Source organism: Bos taurus, chromosome 5, assembly GCF_002263795.3.
Source record: "Bos taurus isolate L1 Dominette 01449 registration number 42190680 breed Hereford chromosome 5, ARS-UCD2.0, whole genome shotgun sequence".
Classification (NCBI taxonomy): Eukaryota; Metazoa; Chordata; class Mammalia; order Artiodactyla; family Bovidae; genus Bos; species Bos taurus.
Window position 1 is genome coordinate 107,500,271 of NC_037332.1, and position 12,872 is coordinate 107,513,142.

The window sequence follows — 12,872 nt, forward strand, 5'->3', positions numbered from 1 at the left end:
CCCGCTCAGGGCAGTGTGGAGTGCCCAGGGGGAAGTCCCCACTCTTGCCTGGAGTTGCCCTCCTGGTGTGAGAGGCAGGGCTGGGTGACAGAAGAGAGACATCCGTCTTCACAGTTTCCTCATCATGCTTAATCTTCCCAGGGTAGGGTGGGCCTGCCTGACACCTCTCTCCCGGGCTGCAGTACCCCAATGCGTCTCTCATCAGAGTGGGTGTAAATCCCCCAGGTGAGTGGCAGGCAGGCAGCAGCAGTGACAGTGCAGTGGTGTCTGCCTCGAAACAAGAAGGTTAGACTCGGGGGCTGAGGCCTTTGTGCTCTCAGAAGGTTCAGAAGGAGACTGACAGCCCCCCTCCCTGGCATCCGCTCCAGCCTGGGCCCTGGGCTTGCCCCCATCCTTTCCGGACCCTGGGCGGGCTGCTCCCTGCAGGTCAGGTGTGAGTGCTTCCCCTGGGCTCGTGGATCTAGGAGTACCTCGGGGAAAGGAGGCCAGCCTTGGAGCCTCTACGCCATCTCCCCACACGCCCCCCACCCCCCTGTGCCCCAACATCAATCAGCCATGTCTGTAAGCAGTGGCTCTGAAACTTCACGTCCATCAGAATCAGCAGGGAATGTACTAGGATACAGATTGCTGGGCCTCATGTCCAGGGCTTCTGATCTTGTAAATATGGAGATGTTCAGTCACTAAGTCTTGTCCCTACTCTTTGTGACCCTCTGGACTGCAGCACACCAGGCTCCTCTGTCCTCCACTATCTCCCGGAGTTTGCTCAAACTCATGTCTGTTAAGTTGGTGATGCCATCGAACCATCTTGTCCTCTGTTGCCCTCTTCTCCTGCCTTCACTCTTTCACAACATCAGGATCTTTTCCAGTCAATTCTTCGCATCAGGTGGCCAAAGTTTTGGAGCTTCAGCTTCACCATCAGTCCTTCCAATGTATATTCAGGGTTGATTTCCTTTAGGATTGACTGGTTTGATCTCCTTGCAGTCCAAGGGACTCTCAAGAGTCTTCTCCAGCACCAGAGTTCGAAGGAGCTCACCCTTCTCTATGGTCCGGCTCTCACATCCATACATGACCACTGGAAAAACCATAGCTTTGACCAGACGGTCTGGAGTGGGGACTGAGAATTTGCATTTCTAACAAGCTTCCAAGTGACTGGAGGCGGCTGCCCCAGGACCACATCTGAAAACCACCAAGCCAGAGCAGCGCAGAAAGAAAACCTGGGTTTGAGCCCTGGCCCTGCCACCCTCCTGCCCTGATGCTGTGTTTGGCCTCCCTGAGCTTTAGCTTGTTCCCCATTAAAGGCGGAGTCATGGTCGATGGGTGGGTAGGAGGATTATTTGGTTGGTGTATTTGAAGGACCCTTTCACTGTGCCTGCAGATTGAGCATGTAGTTAGTCAGCAGACACCGTATTTACTGAAGTGTTGTCTGCTGTCCATCGGATACTTGGTTCAATGTGGTGGCTGACGTGGACAGATTGTGTGCATGAGGATTCTAAGGTCCAGCTGAATATCATGTGTCTCTGGACCTCAGTTTTTTCCTCTATAAACAAGGCCTTCATTCTGTTGGATCTGCTAGGTCTGCCCTATTTCAATGCAGGTAGCCATTTTAAACTCGGCTCTGGGAGGAAGTTAGATCTTTGGAGGCATGGCCACGTTTTTCATCCTGGCCGGCCCCTCTCCAGGGCCTCCATCTGAAAGCCCAGGTGCTTCTGCAGAGCTCAGAACATCATCCGTCACCAGAGTCATTGGTTAGTGTACCCCAGAGGAGGGTGACATGGCCTTCAAGGTCCATCATGGTCTGGTTCCAGCCTACCTTTATAATCTTATTTCTCACTGTCTTTTCTCCATTCACCATGTAGTCTAGACAAACTGAGCTACTTGTCCTTCCTCAAAGATGCCCCATGATGTCCTGCCTTTGTTCACACTGTCCTCACAGCTAGAATGTTCTCTGCTGCTCAGTCCTGTTCATGCTTCCGAGTCCACCTAGTGACTGCCCCTCCAAGGATGCATCCCAGATCTTTCTGTCATCTGTCTGTCTGTCTAGCTATCACCTCTGTATCTCTCTATGTAATACAGTGATTTTTGCTTTCTTCTGTGGATGATAGCAGGATGTGTTGCTGGGGTCATCAGGCATGAGATGTAACTCCATCAGGGTGCAGCCACCCCCACCCCCCCGTTTATGTCTGACAGTGTCCCTCTGAAGGAGCTCAGTGGCCTGCAGGCCTGTCCCTGGACCTCACATTTCTGAAGTCTGTTCTCAGCACATTCTCAGATGTGAAAAGCTAGAGTTGAGATATTAATACTACGTAAAAATTTTAAAAAGTGGGACAACCACTTCAAAGGAGAAACCAACTAACATGGATTAGTCAGCTGTTTATTTCCATGGTAGTCAGAGATGGGAAATAAATATGCATGTATGTATGTATCTGCTGTGGCTCATGTTCACAAATCTCATTTGCATGTAGGCACAGCTACTTCTCTTATTTTTCTTTTTTAACTTACAGGGTTTTTTTCCTACTCTAAATATAATATATGGGTTAGAAGAAAATGTGTAAAGGAAATAAAAAGTAAAAATAAAAGCAAGAGAAGAAAATAAGTATTTATAAGCCAGAAGTAGCCAGTATTAACATTTTGGTATATTTCTTTTGAATAGTTTTCCTGTATGTATTTATCCTATATGATTCTTTTTTTAGGCATTTGGGATAAATGTTTATGTAGTTCTGTATAAACATTCTCTATAAATTAATTTTTTGACTTAAAATATAGTTAGCATTTTTCTATTCTTCCTTTACACTTTTTATTTTATATTGGAGTGCATGCGTATTGTCACTTTATTTGTTTCCGACTCTTTGCGACTCTTTGGACTGTAGCCCACCAGACTCCTCTGTCCATGGGATTCTCCAGGCAAGAATGCTGGAGTGGGTGGCCATTCCCTCCTCCAGGGGATCTTCCCAACCCAGGGACTGAACCCATGTCTCCTGCATCTCCTGCGTTCTTTATCACTTGAGTGCCACCTGAGAAGCCCCATACTGGAGAATAGCTGATTAACAATGTTGGGATAGTTTCAGGTGGACAGAAAAGGGACTTAGCCATAGATATACACGTATCCATTCCCCTCCAAACCCCTGTCACATTCAGGCTGGTATTTGTTGAAATATTCTTCCCAAACACTGAAAAAAAATTCCATGATATATAATTTTTTATATTTATTAATTTTTTAATTGAAGGATAATTGTTTTACAGAATTTTGTTGTTTTCTGTCAAACCTCAACATCCATATCTATTAACAGAAGTGTCAAAATTTATTTTGGGCTTCCCTTGTGGCTCAGCTGGTAAAAATCTGCCCACAATGCAGGTGACCTGGATTCGATCCCTGGGTTGGAAAGATCCCCTGGAGAAGGGAAAGGCTACCCACTCCAGTATTCTGCCCTGGAGAAGTCCACAGACTGTATAGTCCATGGGGTTGCAAAGAGTTGGACACTGAGCAACTTTCACTTTGACTTTTCACTTTCAAAATTTATTTAACCATTCCTTCATTGTTGGTTACTCCATTTTTTTTTATATGAATAATATTTCAGTGAACATCCTTGCACATCTGAACATGTGTCTGGTTATTTTCTTAGGTTGATTCTAGAAGTGGGATTACTGGCTCATTTTTAAGCCTCTTGATACGTATGACCAAATTGTTTTCTGGATGTCGATTGCAAGATACTTGCCAAGCACTTTCTAGCCCTCCTGTTCATGAGTCACTTTTACCTCCACTCCCATTACATTCTGTCTCTTGCTGTACTACACTCCTTCTATACTGAGTTTGCATTTGATATGTACCAGTCTTGAGGGCTTCCCTGATAGCTAAGTTGGTAAAGAATCCGCCTGCAATGCAGGAGACCCCAGTTCGATTCCTGGGTAGGTAAGATCCACTGGAGAAGGGATAGGCTACACACTCCAGTATTCTGGCCTGGAGAATTCCATGGACTGTGTAGTCCATGGGGATCACAAGGAGTCGGACACAACTGAGCAATTTTCATGTTAGGAGACTGTCTCCTATCATCCTCCTGTCTCCTTCCACCTCCAGCACACGTGGAAAAAAGGGGGCTGAGGACTGAATCCATTTAGGGGAATGTGCAAGCTGGAGAAGAGCTCAGTTTGGGAAGGAGAAGGGAGAGCATCTTGGTCTCCACACTCTGGGTGGGGACGCATCACTGGTTCAAAGGGAAGAAAGGGCTGGTCTTCAGCCGTTCATGCATCCAGACTCTGGGAGCTGGGGCAGATGGAAAACCAATCAAGTCCAGAGCCTGGGAGGGAGCAGTTCCTGTGATGCCTGGGTAGTGGCAGTCTGCCTTGAGGACCCGGTCACCCTTTCCCTCGCAGCTGGCCCACTGCACCCATCTCAGGCTCACGGTCCTGGCCTTGGAAAGCACCTGCATTGCTGATTGCAGACACTTAAATTCATGATTTTTAGATCAGCATTTCCCAAACTTCAGCTGTACTTTATTCAAGATTTCGGGTTTTAGTGAAAAGAAACCATCAATACGCACAGTCACACACCCCCTGATTCATATCACCCGAGCCATCACACTTCTCAACAATTAAGACGATGACTGAAACATTCAGGATGTGCCTACGTCAGTCGCAAGGTCTGCCTTAACGCGTATCATGCCACTTGCTTTAGCCTCATCTTAAGCAGTAAAAATGTTGAAATCACAGGTTTGATGGATTAGTTAGATATTCTGTAACACACACTAAAACTATAATGAAAACCATGACAAAAGAAAATTGTCCTCCGTTGCTAATACTTTTACTACCAGCTGGTGGTAATTGGACCACATCTTTGGGAAACAACTGTTTTAACTAAACAGTTTCTTTATATTATAGTTGACTGTATGTATTCCCTTCCCTTAATCATAAGCTTTCCAAAGTCAGGTATCATGGTTTCTTTGGTGCTTTATTTGAGTGTTGAGGCTTAATAAATATTTTCCTTCCTTTGGTTTGGTTTGTTTTGGTGATGAGATATTGGTCAATAAGGGTTAATCTAGGTGCTTAACATAAGTGAAGCCTCTAAGGTCAGGATTATAAAGGGGAGAGCAATATTTATATGGTCAAGGAAGTTGCCCTGGGGCTTCCCTTGTGGTGCAGTGGTTAAGAATCCGCCTTCTAACGCAAGGGATACCGATTTGATCCCTGGTCCAGGAAGGTTCCACATGCTCAGCCCATGCGCCACAACTACTGAGCCTGCACACTCTAGCCCGTGCTCCGCAACAAGAGAAGCCCCCACAACGAGAAGCCCAAGCACTGCAACGAGAGAGTAGCCCCTGCTCCCCGAAACTCAGGAAAGCCCACGCGCAGCAACGTGCAGCCCACATCCAGCACAGCCCAAAATAAATATTAAGAAAAAAATAATAAATAAATATGAAGAAAAAGCTTCCCTGGGACTTCCCTGATGGTCCAATGGTTAAGAATCCACCTTGAATGCAGGGCACTCAGGTTCAATACCTGGCTGGGGAACTCAGATCCCATATGCCACGGGGCAACTAACACCACACACCACAGCTCCTAAAGTCCACGTGCTGCAGTGAAAGATCCCACGTGCCACAACTAAGACCCAATGCAGCCAAATAAATACATGAATAAATATTTAAAAAATAAAAAGTAAAATGGTATAAAAAAAAAAAAAGTCGCCCTGGTTTAAATACTATGTCATCATAATTTGGACTGGAGGGATCAGGCTGGAAAACAGTAAGTCATTCACATTCTATCTGTCCTTCTTGGAATAAATAACACATCTACACATTTAAGAATTAGTCTTGGAGCAACATTTAGCTCATGGAGAAATTGAATCCACTATACTGACCTCATGAAATAAGAGGAATTTTCCATACCTTGAAAGCAGGGAGCTCAGTATATGGCCATTGATCAGAAGACACCAGTTGGATGGATGGATAAGACGCTGATCTACAGTCAACAGAGCTTAACTACCCCCGGAAAACCATCCTCAGACAGAGAAAGAAATGTTTACTCAGTACATGACATGCTGTGGTCTTTATACACATCGCTCCTCTAGATCCCATGCGGTAGCCGCACGGGAGGAGAGGGTGGAATCCTGCTACCAGTTGACAGAGGCCCCACCTGTCCTTAACCACTGCCTGCCACCTCAGATGACTGCAGCTTCCTAAAAGATCCAAGACTTAATGTGACCCAGAAGCCAGTCAGGAATTTGTGGAAACTAATGGATAGCCTTCTGACCAACCAAATAAACAAAGATGACCAGAGGGAAGTGTGACTAAGATTCCAGAATAAAAGAGTGTATTAAGAGAGGGAAAGAAGGGCACCCCTGTGTCAGTCACCTGCAAGAGGCGGAGACATTTGTCAGGGTCTGGCTGACCCTGCCTCCCCCGTAGCCCTATCCCCCTCTCTCCCAAGTGCGGAGTCCTTAGCCTGTAATTTAGGATAGCTTAGCCCAGTTGCACATAAGAAATTCGTTCTTCAGAGACTGAAAATGAGCAGTACTGCTTCCTCAGCTACTTAGGATCCAGTGGAGGCAAGAACCAGATGAAGTACAAGAGGGCACACCCCTGGGTCAGAGATCTGGGTTGGAGCCCTGAGTCTTTTATGACCTTAAAGTTGATCCCCTCTAACTCATGGTTCATTTAACAGGTATTTTCTCCTATCCAAGTACTAACCAAACCCAACCCTGCTTAGCTTCTGAGATCAGATGGGATGGGGCGTGTTCAGAGTTGTATGGCCGTAGACTATTTAACAGGTATTTTCTGAGCACAGGCTGCGTACCCAGTACAGCCCTGGGCACTAGGGATCCAGCAGTGAATAAACAGGAGGTCCTGCTGGCCTGGACTTCACATCCTAATGAGAGTGATTAGGTTGAGTAAGCAATAAACAGGCAGTGTAACTGCTTCCCTGGTGGCTTAGATGGTAAAGAATCTGCCTGCAATGCAAGGAGACCTGGGTTCAATCCCTGTGTCTAGAAGATCCCCTGGAGAAGGGAATGGCAACCACTCCAGTATTCTGCCTGGAGAATCCCATGGACAGAGGAGCCTTCCAGGCTGCAGTCCACGGGGTCGCAAAGAGTCAGATAGGACTGAGCGTCTAAACACGCACACGCGAGGACAAATCAGGGGAGGTTCCTCCTGAGAGGGAGGAGGGAAGGTCCCCCCAACACAGTGACATTTGAGCTGAGACCTGCATGTGTCAGGGAACCAGTCGAGGGCAAGAGCCTTACTGGCGGAGGGACCAGCACCCCCGAGACGGGACCACATCTGGATGGATGACAAGGAAGAAGACACAGAGACGAGATGCTACCACATCAGCGGTTTGGACACAGCTTTCCAGGCAATTCTAGGACCTCCGTGGTTTTGTCCCAGGAGTGGAGGAACCAAGGCAGAGCCCCCCAACCTGGCCCAACATACACTACAGCTCTGCTTCAATGTGAAGCACGTACTGGGGTGCTGCTTAAGATTTTGCTCTAAGAACAGATCCCATGATCACAAATTCCTGATCTCCAGACTCCTCCATCCTTCAGTTGTTGGACGCTGAAAAGTCCTCATCCAACGTCTATTGTCCGACTCTGCTCAGTAATAGAGTCAGAAAGTACAAGTCCTAGCAACCTGACCCTCCTCGTCGGGATCCCCTCTGCCTCCTCCTGCGGCACTGGACTGGACTTACTGACGCCCCCCACGCCCATCCCCCTAGGAAGGGCCTCAGGTATCCACCTCCTCCTGATCTTGCACTGTTGGAAGAAGACACTCTGTCCCTCACTGGAGAGCTTTATCCGGAGATGGGGGAACGGCTCCAGTTTCTTCCAACCTGTGCTATGCAGAGCTGGCCAGCTGCCCCCTCCCTAAACCCAAACTCCTCTCTTTCCTCTTCTCTGGAGCGGAACTGCCCGCAGCCCTCACAGAAGCTATGGGGTTTGGGGAAAAGTGCTGGGAGGGATGTGCAATTGTCTTCTGGTAAAAGCAGCATAATTAACTTTGACTGACACGAGGAAGCGGAGCCCAAGAGGGATTCAAACAGTCCCTTTCTCACACATTTCAGAACAAGCTGAGAGTCCGGCAGGGAGATGGGGAGAAAAGGGATAAACTGGAGCGAGGGGAGAGTATCCAGTACCAGAATGTTCATCCTTGCTCCTCAGCATCCTCCTCTGCCCCCGGCGCCTCTCCCCTCTGTCCCAGGAGGCCTTACCTGAGGGTTGACGATCCCTCTTTCTGGTTCCATCCTGCTGCTCTCACCCGCCGGGCGCTGGTCAGACTGCGTGGGCTCCAGGCCCTGCCGTCTGGTCTCTGCCGTTTCCTCTGGGTGGGAGAGACCTCCCAGTGGCGGGACAGACATGCTGTCCACCCGTCTGATGTGGGATGCTGTGCTGGCCTCGGCCCCTGGGGAGTATACATGTGCATACACGTGTGTGTGTGTGTTTACGCTCCTGGCAGTGGCATGTGGCACGTTGGCAGGTGGCCTTTTGAGTCGGTGGCGACAGCACCGTTGACCCCAGTGGCTCCAATGCCCCAGAGGAGCTATCTGAGGTCACTCATCCTGCTTTTAGCAAGAGTGTTACTCCTGGCAGAGAAATCCTGTGGGTTTATCCCGGAAATTGAGAAACAGCCTGAAGACACCATCTGGCTTCCTGCTGGTGGAGCCAAATATGGTCCCCAGTCACCCAGGCCGGGGGGCCTCCAGCTTATTTCCAAGATTAAGGCTCAGGGATTTCCGCTTTCCTTAGTTTCCTCTGCCCTGAAAAGTTAAAAAAATTGTCATTTACCTAATAGGCCCGAAGCATAAGCCTTACTCTACTAAGTGTGTGAACAATACATTTGTATGGACAGTTCATTTGTCATTTTCTCCCTTGATTAGTTAGAAAGAGAGGAGGAAGAAGTTGTACTTTTAAATTCTGTTTATGCAAGGAGTTGCATTTCCCCTGTTTTTAAAATAAAGCTACCAGGAATGAGTCTTTTTTTGGAAAGATTTTCTTCCTCTTGTTTACCTTAGAGCCAGAAACGCCTCTGGTTTGTTCCCAAAGCTGGTTTTAGACACCAGCTTGTGCGTGTGTGGGCGTGAGAGGCCCTGTGAAATGTATAACCCAGTTTAATGGTTGGGGGAGAAGGGGAGAGTCACAAGTGTACTCCCACTGCCCTCAAACACAGCAGTAAAAGGGCAATTTCTCTGCTTGTATGAAGTGATATAATGTGTTTATAAGTCCCCTTCCTGCTGGACAGGTGCTGTGAGGAAGGGTGGACTGTGGGATGAGGGCTGTATTTCCACCTAATCTAACAGACACACTTGCATTTAATTTAAATAGCAAACAGTCCAGCCGAGATAGAATACACAGTCTTGGGACTTCCTTCGTGGTCCACTAGCTAAGACTCCGCGTTCCCAATGCAAAGGGCTCAGGTTCGATCCCTGGTCAGGGACCTAGATCCCACCTGCTGCAATTGAGTCTGCCTGCCACAACTGAGACCTGGCACAACCACATAAATAACTATTTTAAAAAAGAGAATGCACAGTCTTTCCAGTTTCCACTCCCGTCCCCCACAGGAGAGGGGTGTGGTTTCTGTATGCTTGTTGGCAGAGGGGTGATGGCCTGTCCATCTCTGCTAGTTTCTACACTGGAGCTGCTAGGCAGAGCCCGACTCTGCTCCTGGCTCCTGCTGAACAGCCTTGGTGGCTGGTGTCTGTGGCCAGAGTACCTCCTGGTCCTTCTCTCTTTGCTCTTAAGGACCCCAGGGGCTCCCTTGCTCAGTCTCCCCATCTGGACTCTGGTGGTGACTGGACCACCTGAGACTTGCTATGACTCCCACGAGCTCCTCTCCGGGTAGTCTCAGATCAGTGGTCTCCTCACCCCTCTCCCCACCCGCCAAGATGGTTCCCTCTGGAAACCCTCCTACCAGACACCTGGCTCTTGGTCCTGAGTTTCTGATGAAGGCCAGGCCCATCCCCACTTCTGGTGAAGAATTTGCTTTGACAGAACTGCTCCAGGTTGGTGCGGGGGCAGTTTAGGGTGACTTCCTTCCAGACCCCAAAGTGAGAGTGAGAGACAGAGTCCACCATCTGCTGAGCCTTCCTTCCAAAATCTACAGCAACATCCACCCCCCACATCTCCACTACAATGCCACTAAGTGACCAACACTATTCTAAGCACTTTAGCACTCACGCAGTCACTCGGTTCTCATTACAGTTCTTCAGGGCAGGTGATCGGAGAAGGCAATGGCACCCTACTCCAGTACTCTTGCCTGGAAAATCCCATGGACAGAGGAGCCTGGTAGGCTGCAGTCCATGGGGTCACTAGGAGTCGGACACGACTGAACGACTTCACTTTGACTTTTCACTTTCATGCATTGGAGGAGGAAATGGCAGCCCACTCCAGTGTTCTTGCCTGGAGAATCCCATGGACAGAGGAGCCTGGTGGGCTGCCGTCTATGGGTCGCACAGAGTCAGACATGACTGAAGCGACTTAGCAGCAGCAGCAGCAGCAGGGCAGGTGATACCACAAGCCGTTTCACATACAAGGAAACAGAAGCACAAAGAGGTTATGCTGCCCAGGGTCGAACCAAGATTTGAACCCAGGAGATCTGGATTCAGAGTCATGCTCCCACCCATGATTTCAGCTCAGAGAGGGGAAATTGGGACTCACATCTGAACACCTGCCTTCTCTTTCTCTGCTTCCCTTCTTCCCATAACCCACATAACTTTGGGTCAGAGAAGGGGGGCTTTCTCTTCTTTCTCTTTCTGTTTGATTGGGACTTGCCTTATGTGGAACACCTTGATAATAATTCAAAAAGGAAATAAAGACATTTAGACGATCCTCATTCTTGGGGGACATGGGTTCCATCCCTGGTCAGGGAACTAAATTCCATATGCCATGGGGCAACCACTGAGCCCGCATGCCACAACTAAGCCCTAATGTTGTACGTGTGTTCAGTCAGTCATGTCCGACTCTTTTCGACCCCATGGACTGTAGCCCGCCAGGCTCCTCTGTCCATGGAATTTTCCAGGCAAGAATTCTGGAGTGGGTTGCCACTCCCTCCTCCCAGGGATCTTCCCCACCCAGGGACTGAAACCATATCTCCTGGGGCTCCTATATTGGCAGGCAGATTCTTTACTACTACCCCGACCTAGAAAGACCCAATGCAGCCAAATAAATTAATATTTTTTAAAAATCCTTATTCTCAACAAAACCTGGCTATCAAAAATATAGTCTCAATGGAAAACCTTATTTTGAATGTAAGAAGCAAAATATCAATTATTACTTTTTTCCTTGCAGTTCTGTTTGTAACAACCTCAGTCATCCTTTAGACAATATGACACAACTGGCTAAATAGAGGGGAAATCAGAACAAAAAAATGCAAAAGAGAAAAGCACCTGAAGATATTTTCCCTCCAAACCCCTATTAAAAGCACATTGGTTTTAAAAGGAAACAGCTGTAATTGGCTACAATAATGGTTTCGGTTTGGCAAGATCTTCTTGGATTTGGACTTTCCCCACCTCATAAGCATCGTTTGGAAGTAAATAGCAAGCAGGATTTGGGAGATGGTTTATCTCTTCTGACTGGACCAGGGCTCAGCAAACTTTTTCTGTAAAGTGATAGAAGGGACAGAGAACAAATATTTTTTACCCTTATAGGCCCTCCAGTTTCTGTTACATCTAGTACATCTGTCTCAGCTCTGCTATTGCAGCCTGAAAGCAGCCATAGACAATATGTAAATGAAGAACTATTGCCATGTTCCAATAAAACTTTATTTACAAAAACAGAGAGTGGACCTGGTTGGGTCCCTCGGGTTGTATAATCTGCTGACTTCTGTTTCTAAACAGAAAGAGGATCTAGAGTCTTCACTATCACAGCTAGGTCCAAGTTCCCAGACCATGTCTTTTTTTTTTTTTTAAGAAAAATTTATTTATTTTCTATAACCTTAAGAATATTGAAACATAACTAATTTACAGTGTTGTGTTAGCTTCAGGGGTACAGGAAAGTGACTCGGTTATACTATACGTATATCCATTCCTTTTCAGATTCTTTTCCATTATGGGTTATCACAAGATATCGAACGCATGTATTCTATTTCAGATTCTTTCCCATTATAGGTCATTACAAGATGTTGAATATAGTTCCCTGCGCTAAACAGTAGGTCCTTATTGTTTATCTATTTTTATATAGTAGCCTGTATATATTAAATCTAAACTCCTCATTTCTCTCTCCTTCCCCCCCGCCGGCCATCCCCCTTGGTTACTCTAAGTTTGTTTTTTATGCCAGACCAGGTCTTTCAAGTCTTAGTCCCACTGGAGAAGTGACAGCTGAGCCCCTACTGCAAAGATGTGGAAGTGCTAGTCCCTCAGTCATGTCTGACTCTTCCCGACCCCATGGACTGTAGCCCACCAGGCTCCTCTGTCCAGGAAATTCTCCAGGCAAGAATACCAGAGTGGATAACTGTTCCCTTCTCCAGGAGATCCTCCCCACCCAGGGATTGAACCTGGATCTCCCGCATTGCAGGCAAATTTTTTTTTTTTACCATTTGAGTCACTGGGGAAGCCCTGGAAAGATAATATGATATCAAATAAAAATACATGCCCTTGTGAGACACGCATGGCAAGTTAAGTTATAGTGAAGAGTGCTTCTGACCTTTGCTTGTAATAGTGAAACTGTACCTACACGGAGGCTGTTCAGTCTGTTTCTCTTTACTGCCAGGGTAACTTCTGCAGTGGGAAGCCCATGGGACATTTTTAGGGAAACTGTCTCTTGGAAAGTGTGTATTTTTTTTTTTTAATGTGCTTGAACTTATATGTAAGTAAACACTCAGAGCAACTCAGAAAGTGGTCATGGAGTAGGAGGCCCACAGTGAGACCCTAGGGCTATCTTGCCGTGTAGGAAGCAC

At 47.3% G+C, this 12,872-nt stretch overlaps 1 protein-coding gene across 3 annotated transcripts in view; it reads right to left on the reverse strand.

Annotated features, from left to right (window-relative positions):
• Nucleotides 1-8,572, reverse strand: part of NINJ2 (ninjurin 2) — a 72,355-nt gene extending 63,783 nt beyond the window's left edge. For 2 of the 3 annotated variants that reach the window (NM_001428269.1, NM_001101914.3), the window contains exon 1: nucleotides 8,194-8,555. In NM_001428269.1, coding sequence (NP_001415198.1) covers nucleotides 8,194-8,226 — 33 coding nt within the window. In that variant the 5' untranslated portion in view covers nucleotides 8,227-8,555. Of the gene's footprint in view, nucleotides 1-8,193 lie in introns of all 3 variants that reach the window. The other variant, XR_009494395.1, reaches the window with a different exon arrangement.
• Nucleotides 8,573-12,872: the final 4,300 nt, after the last annotated feature.